The 15470-nt window shown below is 38.4% G+C and overlaps 3 protein-coding genes across 3 annotated transcripts; 1 reads left to right on the top strand and 2 right to left on the bottom strand.

Annotated features, from left to right (window-relative positions):
- Positions 1-1113: 1113 nt before the first annotated feature.
- Positions 1114-4157, bottom strand: LOC130991322 (serine/threonine receptor-like kinase NFP). The gene is made up of 2 exons (XM_057915456.1): positions 2816-4157; positions 1114-2277 (listed from the first exon to the last, which is right to left on the bottom strand). Exons 1-2 carry the CDS (start codon positions 3917-3919, stop codon positions 1540-1542), a joined length of 1842 nt encoding a protein of 613 aa, XP_057771439.1. The 5' UTR covers positions 3920-4157; the 3' UTR covers positions 1114-1539.
- Positions 4158-6095: 1938 nt separating this feature from the next.
- On the bottom strand, positions 6096-8488 carry LOC130991321 (photosynthetic NDH subunit of subcomplex B 5, chloroplastic). Its single transcript, XM_057915455.1, has 5 exons — positions 8044-8488; positions 7876-7936; positions 6759-6821; positions 6620-6678; positions 6096-6500 (listed from the first exon to the last, which is right to left on the bottom strand). The coding sequence occupies exons 1-5, from the start codon at positions 8266-8268 to the stop codon at positions 6270-6272; spliced, it is 639 nt and encodes a 212-aa protein (XP_057771438.1). The 5' UTR covers positions 8269-8488; the 3' UTR covers positions 6096-6269.
- A 572-nt stretch (positions 8489-9060) lies between these two features.
- LOC130991319 (acylamino-acid-releasing enzyme 1-like) lies at positions 9061-14866 on the top strand. Its single transcript, XM_057915454.1, has 18 exons — positions 9061-9277; positions 9725-9897; positions 10002-10311; positions 10761-10982; positions 11063-11272; positions 11405-11479; positions 11599-11734; positions 12194-12345; positions 12428-12510; positions 12596-12717; positions 12809-12887; positions 13102-13279; positions 13367-13427; positions 13512-13634; positions 13787-13984; positions 14109-14177; positions 14465-14541; positions 14628-14866. Exons 1-18 carry the CDS (start codon positions 9132-9134, stop codon positions 14692-14694), a joined length of 2481 nt encoding a protein of 826 aa, XP_057771437.1. The 5' UTR covers positions 9061-9131; the 3' UTR covers positions 14695-14866.
- The last annotated feature ends 604 nt before the right edge of the window (positions 14867-15470 follow it).

Genomic DNA, 15470 nt, shown 5'->3' with positions numbered 1-15470 from the left:
TATGCGTGGGCTTCTATGATCAACATGCTTGTAGCAGCAGAAGGGAGGAGAAGTGGTGGAGTAGAAACGTATGGAACTTGTCCATACCACCGAAAGCAAAAATCTTCTGGTGGAGAGCTCTGAATCATTTGATCCCAACTGAAGCTAACTTGCGGGAGCATCACGTTCCGGTGGAAGGGATCTGCACTCTTTGTCATAGCCAATGGGATTCTACAGAACATGGCCTCTTCTTCTGTTCAACCTTGCGACAGATTTGGCGTGGGTCACGGTTTTGGCAAATCCTTGCCAAGGCCGCTCACCTTGATATGCATGGTATTGCTGATGCAATGAGGGCGGAGTTCGCGGAAACTGACTATGAGCTCTGGGTTCTTATGGCGTGGCAGATTTGGGTGGAGAAGTGTAGAGCGAAGCATGAGAACAAGGGAGAGAAAGGAGGCGTGTCAGAAACACAATGCCTCATAATGTGGGAAACGTTCCAGAAAGCAAAACCAACCTTTGCCATGAACTCAATCATGGGAATGACGATGGGAGACAGGAGATGGCTGTGCCCGCAGCGCGGCACCCTTAGAGTTGATGTGGATGCTCTCTTTGATGACCAATCGAGTGCTTTTGGTGTGGGCGTCATCGTTCGGGACAGCAACGGCAAGATTTGCGCTGCTATGTCTAAACGCACGAGACCCACGTCTAACCCGCTTATGGCCGAGATAATGGCTGTTGTGCAGGGAATTGTCCTCTGCGTGGAACTGGACTTGGCGCCGTTTAGCGTCTTCACCGACTCCATGTTGGCGGCAAGGGTTATGGCAGAGCCAGCGGATGATCGGGACTTCTTACCCGATGATATCCAGGAGATCCTCATGGTGGCTAGGGAGAATGGTATGTTTGGAGTTTTTCATATGTTTCGCACGGCCAATATGGCAGCTCATGCGTTGGCGCAGTTTGCGCGTAGTACCGAGAATAGGCAAGTCTGGAAGGACGATTACCCTCGTTGGTTAAGGGATATTGTAATCAACGATTTAGCGTAATAAAATAACACGCCTTCCCTCTCAAAAAAAAATAATCAATTTGGAGTTAGATCATTACAGATGATATCAAAGTCGAAATTTTAGGTGAGGATGAAATAATTAAAAAAACCTCTCATAAAATTTGATACCTCGCTTGTATACATTCTAGGCATAAAGGGAAGATAAATATACAACATGATATTACAAAAATCACATTAACTCCAAACATTATATTTACACAGCCTCAAACATAAGCCTTCCATTAAAAAATTAGCCCTATCATCTCAGCATGTCGCTAATATTGAATGACATCATCGATATACACACGAACAGAAGATGAACCCCCGTTTGCATCGAAGAGATCCGACTGCCTCGCATCGCCTCGCCTAGCAACCACCGCTCTAGGAGAGGAGTCCATTAAAGAAACTAGCACTATCATCGCAAGATGTCACTGGTATCGAATGACATCATCAATATATACGAGAACAGAAGATGAAACCCCGTTTGCAACGAAGAGATTCGACTGCCTCGCCTCGCCTCACCTAGCAACCACCGTCCTAGGAGAGAGTCCATTATCCTCAGACACATCAAAGAAGAGATCATCACTCTTAGACAATGCATACACAATCTCCACCATGCTAGGCCTCCTAGCAGGATCCTTATGCAGGCAAGCAACGGCCACGGCCATCACGCTCGACACGCTCTCCATCGTGCACGACTCTCTGAGAAGGCATTCATCCATCCACTCCCTAACCTTCCTCAACTTCTTCTCCTCCTTGCCATCCATAACTCCACTAGCACTAGCCCACAGCACGTTCCCCTGCTCGTCCCGGGCCTCCCGGCCCGAGATGAGCTCGAGCAGCACCACCCCGAAGGAGAACACGTCCATCTTGGTGGAGACCACCCCATCAGCAAGGTACTCAGGGGCAATGTAGCCCTGTGTGCCCACAATGTGCATTGTTATGGCATTGCAGCCCGATTTCGCAAGCCCAAAGTTAGCGATTTTGGCTCTCATGTTCGAGTCCAAGAGGATGTTGCTGCTCTTTATGTCCTTGTGCACAACTTTAGGCCTCGTGTGCTCGTGGATGTATTGAAGGCCATTTGCTACATCAATGGCAATCCTTAGCCTTGTTTTCCAACTCAATTTCTCAGCCTTGCTTTCATGAAGCCATGAATAAAGAGAGCCGTTTTCGGCGTATTCGTACACTAAGTAGCAATTTCCTTCCTCTTGATCTATGCAGAACCCTTCTAGCCTCACTAAGTTACCATGGTTCACCTGCAATTCAAGAATTCATACTTTTCTTAGTAGAGACAAACTAGATAAGCTAATCCATCATTCAAGATTGATCAAGAATTCATACTTTTCTTAGTAGAGACAAACTAGATAAGCTAATCCATCATTCAAGATTGATCAAGAATTCATTTTTTTAGCATTGATTCAATCATGACATGTGAACTACCAATCATCTTGTTTGGACCCATTTTTGCAGGTTGATGGAATAATCCAACAGATAATGATTTTTTAAACAAGAGAACCTTCTCCTTGAAGAAAACAAATAACAATAAGCCAACTTGCATAAGCTCTTAAAAAATCATAGATTCTAAACAAGATTAAGACGTATCATTCACCAAAACACTACTTTATTCATTGATTCATTCAAGATATAGGTCTTCTTCCACAACCATGAAAATGACTTCTGCATCACTTCCTTCAAATTCACTATGAGAACTTAATCAGATATAATCAAGAACTTCAACTGCTTAAACTGAAACAAAGCTGCATAAAACATTAAACAAGAAATAATTTTTTTTACCTTCTGCAAGATCTTGAGTTCTTCATAGGCATTCCACTTCATTTTCTTGATGGCATACCACTCTCCATCGATCTTACCTTTGTATACAGAGCCTTCGATAATGCATCTATCATCAAATCCATCTGTTGCAACTTTCAATTCCTCGATTTCGAACACTTTATACTTATCCAAGCAGCCGGAGACATCAGCCATCAAACTCACCTTCTCCGCCTTCAACAATCCATCCCCTTTCTTCTGCTGCTGCTTCTCCACATCCCTATACTCTCTCCCTCTCTCTCTACAATACCAAACCCCACACACCAGAATCAGCAGCGCCCCACACACTCCAAGCCCGATCCCCAGCCCGATCACCGCCCCTTTCCTCTCTCTCGCCGGAGGAGAGAGAGGCGGAACCACAGGCTGCGTCAAATTAGGTAAATTCGAAACCGGGACGAAAATTGTGTCAAACGGATTAATCTCACCGCCGTTAACTTCGGTGATCGACTGCTCCGACGCTCCTAACCTCGATGCGACGGCGGCCAAGCTGTCGGAGGGTTGGAAGACGTAGCTGATTAGGTAATTGACGCCGCTCCGCAGCTGCGACGGGGTAGGGCACTTGCAGAAGATGGGGAAAACGATGACGTCTCCGACCTCGAGCCGCGTGGGGGTGAAATTAGGGTTCACGACCTCCACGGATTGGAAAGTGGTGAGGTTTTGGTAGCTGATCGTGGAGACGAGGTAGAAGGTGTCGCCGCTCCTGATGGTGAAGTTCTGGGGCGCGTAGGAGATGGTGACGCTGGTGTTGACGTTGTTGCAGGAGCACTTGATGGGGACGAAGAGGGTTTGGTCGGGGAGGAGGCGCGAGGCGGGGGAGGAGATGTTGCTCGGCCGCGAGATGGCGGGGCGGCTGACGGAGAAGAGATCGCCGACGGCGGCGAGGTCGAGGAAGTCCGGCGCGGCGGCTCTGTAGAAGACGTAGGTGTCGCAGGGGGTGGAGGATTGGTTGGCGGTGCAGTTGTAGCCGATGGTGGAGGGGAGCTGCTGGGCTTGTACGTTGTGCTGATTGGTGTTGTACCATAGGAGGAGGAGGATCAGTGGAGGGAGATGGTGGGATTTGATTTTCATTTTTACAGTTTTTTTTTTTTTTTTGATGAAGAAATGGAAGTGATGAAGATTTTTATTTTTGTGGTTTATGGCAAGATTGAAGTCAAGGACTCAAGAAGCATAGTTGGTTATTTAGGTATTTATACATACCATAATATTTTAAATGTGTATAATACCATTGTTTCAAAAAAAAAAAAAATACCATAATATTTTAAATGTATATAATACCATTGTTTCAAAATAAAAAATAAAAAATAAAAAAAATACCATAATATTTTAAATGTGTATAATGTAATGTGAGTGGGACTTTTGTCTTGGTTGGGTCCCACATTGTGGAAACTAATATAGTCAACCTTATTTATTGTTTTTTGACAATTCAAAGATGTGTTTGAGGTTTGGAAATTGGATTACTCTCTTCGTCCCATTGTAAAACCACGAGCTCTAGAAAAATATTGAAAAATATGTATCATGTGAAAAAATTACTCCCTCCGTCCCAATATTGTTGGCCACATTTCCTTTTTAGTTTGTCCCACTATTGTTGGCCACTTTCCTAAAATGGAAATATTTATCACATTCAATCTCTTACTTTATCACATTATCTCTCCTACTTTATCACTTTATTACATTCTCTCTCATACTTTATCACATTCTCTCTTCTACTTTATCATTTTATTACCTTCTCTCTCATACTTTATCACCTTCTCTCTCCTACTTTATTACTTTTATACTATATTACCCACACACTTAAAATACTAATCTACAACTCCTTAATTCCCGTGCCGAAACCAAATGTGGCCAACAATATTGGGACGGAGGGAGTATATTTATTGTAGATGAATTCACATTTATCGTGGACGGAGGAAATATAATTTTTGGGATGGAGATAGTATAATACAGTAAGTTTTGATGTTTGTGTTATTTATTTTAAAAAAAGATTGATGTATGTTTTTTCTTATATTGATACCATTTGAAAATTCTATGAATTTGTGATCTAAAAAATAAATTAACTTAAACTTCAATTATATCTTAAACTGTCACGATTTTTCTAATTATATTTTGAATTATCGATTTTATTAATTAATACCTAACGTATAAAAAAAATTGTGCAAAACTTCCATATTTAATTTTGTGGTACTCAATATGTAAAAAAATAATCATAAATATTCCCAAGGATTGCATCAAATTTTCCCTCTGTGACCAATTCAACACACCAATAGAGTCAAGAAGTCATAGCCTCCATTGACTCTACTGTTAGTGCAATTGATTACTTATTCATGAATTTCAAAATTTTATCCCTTTGATACCTTCTAGATTAATTAGTTCATTAAATTGGAATTTGGAGTTTCATTTTATATATTAATATTCTATAAAGGAACAATATTTTCTCATCCTACTAGTAGTTTTCAATCAAAGACACATAACTTGCAAAAAACAAACACAAGATCTCTACTTTAAACAATAATCTACTAAACACAATGTGCAGAAAATACTACTCCCTCCGTCTCACAAAAATATGAACATTTGTAAGTGGCACAAATTTTAAGAAATGTTAGATAAAAGTGTATTGTGAGTGGAGAAAGGGTCCCACCTTATAAAAAATAGAGATAAAAAGTAAAGGGATTGTGGTGGGGTAGTGTCCAAAAATAGAAATGTTCATATATTTATGAGACACCCAAAAACGGAAAAATATTTATGTTTTTGTGCGACAGAGGGAGTATATCACAAAACTTTGTGCAAGACTTGTTTTGTGGGTCAAATCCAAACTCACATTCATTGTTATTTTTTATGTTTAAATAGTATTACAAGTGATTTTTGATTAACAAAGTCACATCACATCACCATTAGCCCGTGACAGAAAAATATTTCAAAATAAGACTATTAACTTGCTTGAGTGGTACAACCGTCCAAGACTTGAAAGAAACCTATGTGAATTCGAATTAAAAAACAAGAGATTTGTATGAAATTTCCAAGTTGCACAACAGCACAAGCAAGCCCAATCACTAAATTTCCAAAACATCTAGTTGTGAAGGCGGCCACCAGTTCACATGAACAACTCAACAAAGTAAAAATAACATTAACTAGTGCTAGTTTCCAAACGAGCAAGTGGTATAGTGCAATGTGTTGTATATTTGTGTATAGTTACATATTAATGATGTCATCTTAGTATAATCAGCAAGTATAAAGGGTAATTCATAAGTATTGTAACCTTCATGTGAGACTCATCTTCTATTGTGTTGCAACATATAAGAGTATAAACATATACACAGGATTGTTCACTGAGTCACAATGTCTCAAATTCTTGAATCGACCAAAAAAGGAGGAAAACAATAGAGATTTTATGTACCTTTTGGATATAGAAGTTCCCTCAACCTCATCTCTTTGTGATGTTGTCCTTCTTCACTGTGAAATCCCATAGCTCCCCGTATTTCTCGTTGAAATCCCAGATGTCCATGGTGTTGTAATCAGATATCAGCTTGTCGCGAGCTCCTCTCTCCATGTTGTATATTTGAGGTTCAAAGTTGTGTGGCTCGCTAGGCTTGTCCATCTCGATGATGCAAAATACCACTGTAAATACAGCTGCACCGATGTACAGGTATTCCCCCTGCACGTTTGGTGTGAAAGAATCGTTTATCAGAGAAGTATGGAGAAACAGCTGAGCAAAACATTCCAGATATTCTGAGATGTCAAGGTAGCAAAAATGTTGTCTGTGATATTATTTACCGGAACATCAAAGTACATCCCAGCAGCAATGGCAGGAAGAAACAGCCACGAAATAAGACCTACATCACACAGAAAACAATTCGGAATCTCATTGTTGCATATTTATGGATATTGATTGGTATTAGTATATATTTCATACCTTGGAATCCTGTAGGAGGACCAATGGCTGCATAATCTTCAGCAATTGATCCCCAAAATGATCCTGAAAATAATCGAAGTTGAAAGATAAAGCAGGTATCCAACATGAATAATGCTTATCTTTGCATGTTTGAACAACAATAAAGAGAAGAACAATGACAAATTCCCTTGCTCAAGAATTGGATACAAATGGACCTTTCATCAAAGACGACATGCCTAATACAAATTCTAAGTACTACTCATAAACTTGAACAAATTGTTTCAAACACAAATACCAACTCCCTCTCATATCTATTTTGTGGCTTTGGAAATGCTCTACTCCAAATCTTTCCTTTTTATACTTCATGAAAGACTTATCTTGTGCCATGTAGCAAGTCATAGATACATATATTGCTAATAATAATAGGCCTTAAACAGCATAGAGTCCTTGGCCAGCTCAGATCAACAACTTTGCCCACACACAGCACTTCATTTATGTAGACAAAACCAGCCACACAAACTCATCCAACACCATAAACAAAGAGTACCAGCTCCCCCTTCAACAATCGCTCCATCTCAAACAAAAAAAAAACCATGGAGTGCAACAACTACTCTTTCATCTCCCCCTTTTTGTCACACTTTGCAGCCCTTGTATCAACACATGTCCCCACGGATTAGCCGATTCAACAGTTCAATTCGTAGAATGTGCAAATATTACTTGAGTTAGAGGTCAGAACGAGCTTCGTGCTGACAATAACAATGATGATAGCTGTTTGTTTTCTTGGTAACTATCACGAGCTTCGTTGGCATTTCATTACTCATTCCAATAACTTTACAAACAAACCAGTACTAACATATAACCTGTTCTAGCCAAGACAAGCTAGCTAATGACACTTAAATCAATTAAACATCATGAAATGCTAAAACCCCTTTGCAACCAGTGATTTGTGAGGTTAATAGTGACTGCAAATTGTGTTAAGAGTTAAGACTACATAAAAATCATTATAATCTGAAATCATCAGAACATGCTCAGTCAGATTCTTATCACAAAATACCAAATATCTATCTGTTCCTTATTTCCAGAATTGCAATTCGTGCATAATTAACTTTATAAATTAAAATAGAAAATTAAACGTAACCTCTATCATCACTCTCAAAGTATGTGTGATGTCCATCATACTTCCCGTATACATAATCCTCCTGCATTCAATCAACCAACAAAAAACCAAAATATGAAGAAAAAAAAAAACTTTGAAACCACGAAATCAATGACAATCAGATTCGATTATAAGAAAATATTCAAATACCTCTAGAATCCCGGGGGTCGCCCATCTGTCCTTGGGATCTTCGTTGAGATCCGGCTCCACCTGCGACAGCCCGGCCCGCAATTTCGTCGAACTCTTCAAGCCATAATTCGGACCGAATTTCAGCAAAATCGAGTGTGAATTTCCATTGATGGTCTTAGGAAGTTCAGATCTTTCGCGGGAAGTTTTGGGGATTACATTAGAGAGAAGCACTGATGCACCCGCCATTTTTAAAGGTGTTTGAAGCTTTTGATTTGTGTTTCAGTTTTCTTTTTTATTATCCAAACAACCGGTCGTATGGATAACGGAATATGGTTTTAAATTACAGTTTTTCGCCACGTGTGTTGCATCCATTGGTTCACATGCAAATATCAAGCCTTTTTATAAATCATAATAATGGATTAATGGATATGTATTTACCATTGATTTATTTTTAAGAATATATTGTTTTATATTCCCTTCGTCCCATTTCACTTGAACAAATTTTCTTTTCGAATCGTCCCCATCTGATTTAGACTATTTCTTTTTTGAATAATAAATTTTTATTATAAAATATATAGACTTACATACTTTATAATACAATCTGACTCTCTTAATAATCGTGTCGAAAATAATTAGGCCAAGTGAGTAAAATAAGAAGGAGAAAAATTATATAGCCATTTTAAATAGTAGAAGTTTTTAAAATAATTTTAAATTATCAATAATATTAATAAAAATATGTAAGCTATTAACATTATACTAAAAATGACCTCACTATCATAATTATGCAATTTCATCATCGATGTTTATTGTTGTTATTCAATCTCATCAAATAGAATATATTCTCTAAAGTATCTCATAAATGAATAATTATCAATAGAGCATATATTGTTGATGTTACTGTATTATTCGTATTGTAATTTATTTTTTTGTTCTTTTATTTAAATAAATAAAAGTATATAACTTTTTTTTTATTTAATTAATTCAAGTGGTAATGTAACTGCATAAATTTATGAAATAAAAAATTGGATTGGTGCGCCAAATGCGCAATCATAAGAGGGAAAAAAATATTACTATTAAAAAAAAAAAAAAAAAAAAAAGCATTGGTGGTGATGATGAATCTGAGACTACTCCATTTCACTTCAACACTCACAACTCCACAATTATTCTCCAATTTCAACTCCCATTTTTCACTCCCTTTCTTCTCCAAAACGAAGCAATTTTTCTCATCTGCACTCTCTTTCTCTATCTCATCCAGGTACTCTCTCGAACTCCACTTAATTTCATCGCAGATTACGTATTTAGATGTCTCAGTTTCGATTTCGCGAATTCACCTATGTAACAGTTAAGCACTGCATATTTGATGTTGACATCTGTTTTTCCTAATGTCTTATCGATTTCTATTGTGTGAAAACATAAGCAATAGAGCTCATGTGTTAGTATTTATTGAGTTTTCATCGCCTTGCTTTCTGTTAAATCGGTGCCATTGTTGGTATTGGATGTTTTTGTAGCTTGTTGTGATGAAAAGGAGTGTTTTTTGCTTGCAAGATTGTTCCTTTCTTTGCAGATTGATTGATTTCACTGTAGTTGTGAGATGGTGACATTTTACTTGTTCATTGAGAAATGCTTCACACTTTCTTATGAGTTATGTCCAATTTGTAATCATGATTTATACGAATAAAAATTCCATTTTTGGTGCAACTAGGGATTTATCAGTTCAATCAGTAATGGATAATACTGGAGGAATCCCAACAAAAGAGATGCCAGTAGGCGTAGATGCAGCCGTTCAAGAAGAATATGCTTCTTTGTCTGTGTTACTGCAAGCATTTGTGAAAATTTCCACCATCGATAAAGCGTGGACCTTCAAACCTCAGAACGGTATGACTGCTTGTTTTTCGTTCCAAGTTCAATGTTAGTAATATATGTTCATTAGGGGCATACGTGTTTGACTTCAACTATTTATTCATGTAATGTTTCTGTAGAAGATGCTACGAGTGCAATGTTTTTAATTAGTCAACCGGATCTTTTGTCCAACAAGAGGAGAAAGTCAATACTATCCAGTCATATTTCGCGAAAGATTGACAATTCTGTAAGTTTTCACTGGGCTCCATTCCCTATAGAGATGACCGGTGTGTCTGCATTGGTTCCCTCTCCATCAGGATCAAAGCTTCTTGTTGTCAGAAATTCTGAAGGCGACTCTCCAACCCACTTTGAAATATGGGGTCCATCTGAACTTAAGAAGGACTTTTCTATTCCACGCAAAGTTCACGGATCAGTATATACCGATGGATGGTAAATAAACGCTATTTAATAATTTCACTATAATGTATTCTGGCTGAGAAATGTGGGAACTAATTGGAGGGTAAGAGGGTTCGTATTCATTGTAATTAGTCTAGCTTAGCATCCTTTACTAATAGTTGGAAAATGTTTTAGCTTATATCAGTAGACAGTAGTTAGTTATGCTGTCACGTTCAGCTCCTACTGTTTTACATGATCTGAGAGGAGATACTGAAGTTCTGAGTTCTCTTCAATAAGATATTTACACACTAGAGAATCCCTATTTGAGTCAACAATTTTCAAGGTCCTTATCATGAGTGAAAGTGAGTTTAAAGCATATCTTTGCGTGATGGTCACTGTTGTCATATGCATGCATCTCTCACAAATCTAAGTTGATTTTGTTGCATTTGTATTCCTGATTCTACCTTCCTTTCTGTTCTTGGTTTAATTTCTTGTGGTGGCAGGTTCGAGGGAATTTCGTGGAACTCAGATGAAACTGTCATAGCGTATGCTGCTGAGGAACAAGACCTCCCTAAACCAACATTTAATGGTTTTGGTTTCAAAAAGGAGGCTTCTACAGATACGGACTGTGGTAGCTGGAAGGGTCAAGGTGATTGGGAAGAAGACTGGGGAGAAACTTATTCTGGGAAAAGACAGCCAGCACTTTTTGTTATTGATGTTAACAGGTTTACATGGTTAATTATGCGTTCTAATGCTTGAGAAGCTGACTGATTCAGAAACAAAACTGAAAACAAACATTCTGCAGTGGAGAGGTTCGTGGCGTTGCTGGAGTCGGGAGGGAATTGAGTGTTGGGCAAGTTGTATGGGCTCCATCAGTTGATGGCCAGCAGCATCTCGTCTTTGTTGGGTGGCCTTCAGATACTAGGAAGTTAGGTATCAAATACTGTTATAACAGGCCTTGTGCCCTGTATGCAGTCAAAGCTCCATCTTTTAAATCAGACACCAGTGTAACCAGGTAAGTTACTAGCTAAAAGTATACTGCTTGTTTATTTTTGAAGCCATTCCTTTTTCATCGTACATTATGAAAACTTGAATACTCTTCACTTGGCTCGGTACACTTCATTTGGTTTCTTTCTGTTATTCTCAGAAGTGATGCAGCTAAAGATTCACTGATAATTAAACTGACCCAGAGCATAAGTAGCGCATTCTTTCCCCGTTTCAGGTTTGTAGGCCAATAAGTACATCACACTGATATTCTAAATGTGTCATCTAGGCTCTTCCTTAAGTTTGAACCATCCTATAAAGAAGTTCTTGCTTAATAATTGCTTTCTATATCTTCAGTCCAGATGGGAAATCCCTTGTGTTTTTGTCGGCAAAAGCTTCTGTTGATTCTGGGGCACACTCGGCAACGGATTCACTTCACAAGATTGAGTGGCCCTTGAATGGGAAACTCGGTCCTTTGAAAATTATTGATGTGGTATGCACATGTTCTATTAATGTCAACTAACAGAAAGAATAAGGGAAGTAAGTAATATGAATCTCATTGAATTTCAAATGTGTTATATGTATACAGTATACCGTGCTTGCTTAGAATATTCTAATATCTATAATTTCATGTTCATGGGAGGAAGCTCTTTCATTATAATAAAAATGTAAAATATTAGATTGTTGGAATACAGAAAATCAAATATTGCTTCTGTTGAAGTCTTCCTTTGGGGTTGAAAAGGAAATTTGGAGGCAAGAAGTTTTGCTCAAATGCCACCATAAGCTCATTATTCTTCAAGATTCTAAAGGAATGTATCTGGTACCTAAATAATTCTACCAGTTTAACCATAAGGACTCGTAAAACCAATGACTATAAACGTAAATGGTTTGGATGAAGTTGAATCAACAGATTCAGTTAAAACATAACTGAGTAGTTCTCTGGTATCTTTAGGTTCCTGTCGTCATGTGTCCTGAGGATGGCTGCTTTCCCGGGCTTTATTGCTCTAAGTTACTTAGCGAGCCATGGCTTTCTGATGGTCACACAATGGTTTTATCTTCTATTTGGGGTAGTGTTCAAACAATACTTTCAGTGAATGTGTTAAGGTAACTCAGTGTTATGCTGAATAATCAATACTAATAATCTCTCTCCTCCACGATAAAAATAATGCCTTTTTGTGATTTACAGTGGACAAGTATCACGGATTACCCCTAATGATTCAAGGTCTTCATGGGATGTCCTAGCCATAGACAGTGACAATATTATTGCTGGTAGGAGAAGATACTTTGTCTGAGGCAGGCTATCCATGTTCTGATTTTATCACATGAAATGATCTTTTTTATTCCTGTGTTGAAGTATGCAGCAGTCCTGTTAATATTCCTGAAATTAAGTACGGCAGTTTGGTTGGAAAGATATCTGCCGATGCAAAATGGAGTTGGTCAGATGTTTCAAGCCCCATTACCACATGCTCTGAGAAGGTATCAGATTCTTGTATATTATACAAAGTTCTTTATTTTATCCGTTCTTGCTTCTCACCGTCATGACTAATCATGTTGAGATCGTTTGCAGGTTTCGTCGATGTTGGCATCACAACAGTTTGACATCATGAATATTCCGGTCAAGGATGTCTCTGAGAATCTTACAAAAGGTGCTTAATAAAATTAGATGAATCTGTCTTCCAAACACGAGTTAACACAGTTGTGCTACTCTGACTTATAATGGAAAGATTTAGGATTTCTGATATTCTTGTGTCAGTTAATTGCAATTCATTTGTCTATAAAAAGTGGAGGCCTTTCATTACATTGCTTTCGAGATATTCTAATTAAATTATTCATGTCCATGAACTTTCCAATTTGTTCTAGGTGCCTGCAAACCATTTGAAGCTATATATGTATCATCAAAATCTAAGAAGTCTGAATCGCCGGATCCGTTAATTGTTGTCCTTCATGGAGGTCCCCATTCTGTTTTAGTGGCAAGCTTCGCAAAGTCCTTAGCTTTCCTATCCTCACTTGGTTATAGCTTACTTACTGTGAATTATAGGTACACGATCCCCGGTTATAGCTCATTTACATTAAAGTTAAAGCTGCTTCTAACTTGATTGTGCTCTAATTCAACTGTGCATGGCAGGGGTTCTCTGGGATTTGGTGAGGAAGCATTGCAATCTCTTCCAGGAAACATCGGGTCCCAGGTACGATTATTTATTTTATTTAAGAGCAGTATTCATTCTTACTGTTAGGAAATTGTGTGTTTTAGATTCATCGACGTGATGCAGGATGTGAATGACGTACTCACTGCACTAGACTATGTCATTGGCAAGGGACTTGCGGATCCATCTAAAATATTTGTTGTTGGTGGCTCGCACGGTGGATTTTTGACTACACACTTGATTGGTCAGGTAGAATGGTTCTTCCACTACTACGTCTTTAACAGCTCTGGTGATCGGTGGCTGTACTGAGCCACTCGGGTTTGTAATTTGCTGCCAGACCACTACCTAGGATACATATATTGCATCCCGACTCATCTGTCTTATTCGTCTTGTCTTTCCAGGCACCAGAAAGGTTTGTTGCAGCAGCTGCTAGGAACCCCGTATGCAACCTTGCTCTGATGGTCGGCACATCTGATATTCCCGATTGGTGTTTCTTCGAGGCTTATGGAAGTGAGGGAAACTCTATCTTCACTGAATCCCCTTCTGCAGAACACCTGGCTCTTCTTCATAGCAAGTCTCCTATTGCTCATATCTCAAAGGTATGACTCGTGTGGAGACGTTGAAAATTTGGAATCAAAGCTAATAGAACAGTTAGATATTGCGAAATTTTAATACTTGAAAGTTGAAACAGTGTCTTCTGCTGAGTTTTTAGTACTTTTCCAGGTCAAAACCCCCACGATTTTTCTGCTTGGTGCTCAGGATCTCCGTGTACCAGTTTCTAACGGAATACAAGTAAGGCCGTGTGCTATTTATTGCCTCGAATCACGATGAAGTAGCATACGTATGCCCACTGTGAAGTTTTCTTACTTGTGTTTTAGTGAAGTTTAAGTGTTGATATCACTGTTTAGCCCAAAATATGCGCGTTCTTTGTCCAACATAAGTGATCAAAGATTGTTAGAACGACGTAGCATCCATGATTGAGTTTTTCACACAGTTGGTATTGTGTCTGAATTTCATGCTTGCAAGTTGCAACCGTGTCATCTAGCCGCCTAATTTGCTCTGATTTTCCGGCCATGTAGTATGCACGGGCATTGAAAGAAAAAGGAGTCGAAACTAAGGTCATTGTCTTCCCCAATGATGTACACGGCATTGACAAGTAAGGCATCCAATGCTGTCGAAACCATGCTTCGTGTCCTAATAAAACGCGGTGTTATGAGTCTGATTGCGTTGTTCTTGTTGCAGGCCGCAGTCAGACTACGAGAGCTACCTGAACATCGGTGTGTGGTTCAACAAGCACGGCAAATCATAGATAGATTGCATCAAATTCTTCTTCTTATTGTTGGGAAACTATTTTCTCTTGTCTGTGAAGGGTTGGGTTATCTTCTGTAATCTTTACCAGATTATTTTTCAAAGTTACTGAATGTGACATTCTTCCTTATTGAATGAATGATCATACAAGCTAATCAAAGGGATTTCACAAATATTTGCAAAAGCCAAAATTGAAAAATCCTAAAACTGATGTCTTGAATTTCCAAATAAATAATTTCAATATTTTAATATAAACTATCAATTGTGATGATGAAAAATATCTAATTTATGTTAGTTTGTTGTTCAATTTTAGACGAATATTCTTGACTTGTTCGAAGTTTTAATGAGGCACGAAACCTTGTTTTTTTGTTTGTAATTTCACATGGGTTCTGATCTTTTTGTTCTCAGCCTTCTGTATTCTTTTGATTTCCTTTGATTTGTATAATCTAATTTAGAATCACTAAGACAAAATAAAAGATAAGATTCTTTCAAGTAAAACTAAACCAACTAGTCACCAATTCAAAAAAAAAAAAAAAAAGAAGAAGAAGAAGAAGAAGGCAATTATAGGTGTATTCCATCTCCAAAGAAGAAGAGCAGAAAGAGCTAGATATGAGCAAAGCCATATAAGGTAAGATTTGACAAAAAAAAATGTGCAATTACATATTTTAGTAGGTAATGAAGATAGTGTAATGTCTGGTTTATACTCTCTCTCTCTCTCTCTCTCTCTCTCTCTCTCTCTCTCTCTCTTCCTAAGAGAAAACTGTTGTAATGTGAGTT

Source organism: Salvia miltiorrhiza, chromosome 7, assembly GCF_028751815.1.
Source record: "Salvia miltiorrhiza cultivar Shanhuang (shh) chromosome 7, IMPLAD_Smil_shh, whole genome shotgun sequence".
NCBI classification, from domain to species: Eukaryota; Viridiplantae; Streptophyta; class Magnoliopsida; order Lamiales; family Lamiaceae; genus Salvia; species Salvia miltiorrhiza.
This window is presented reverse-complemented; position numbering and strand designations above follow the sequence as displayed.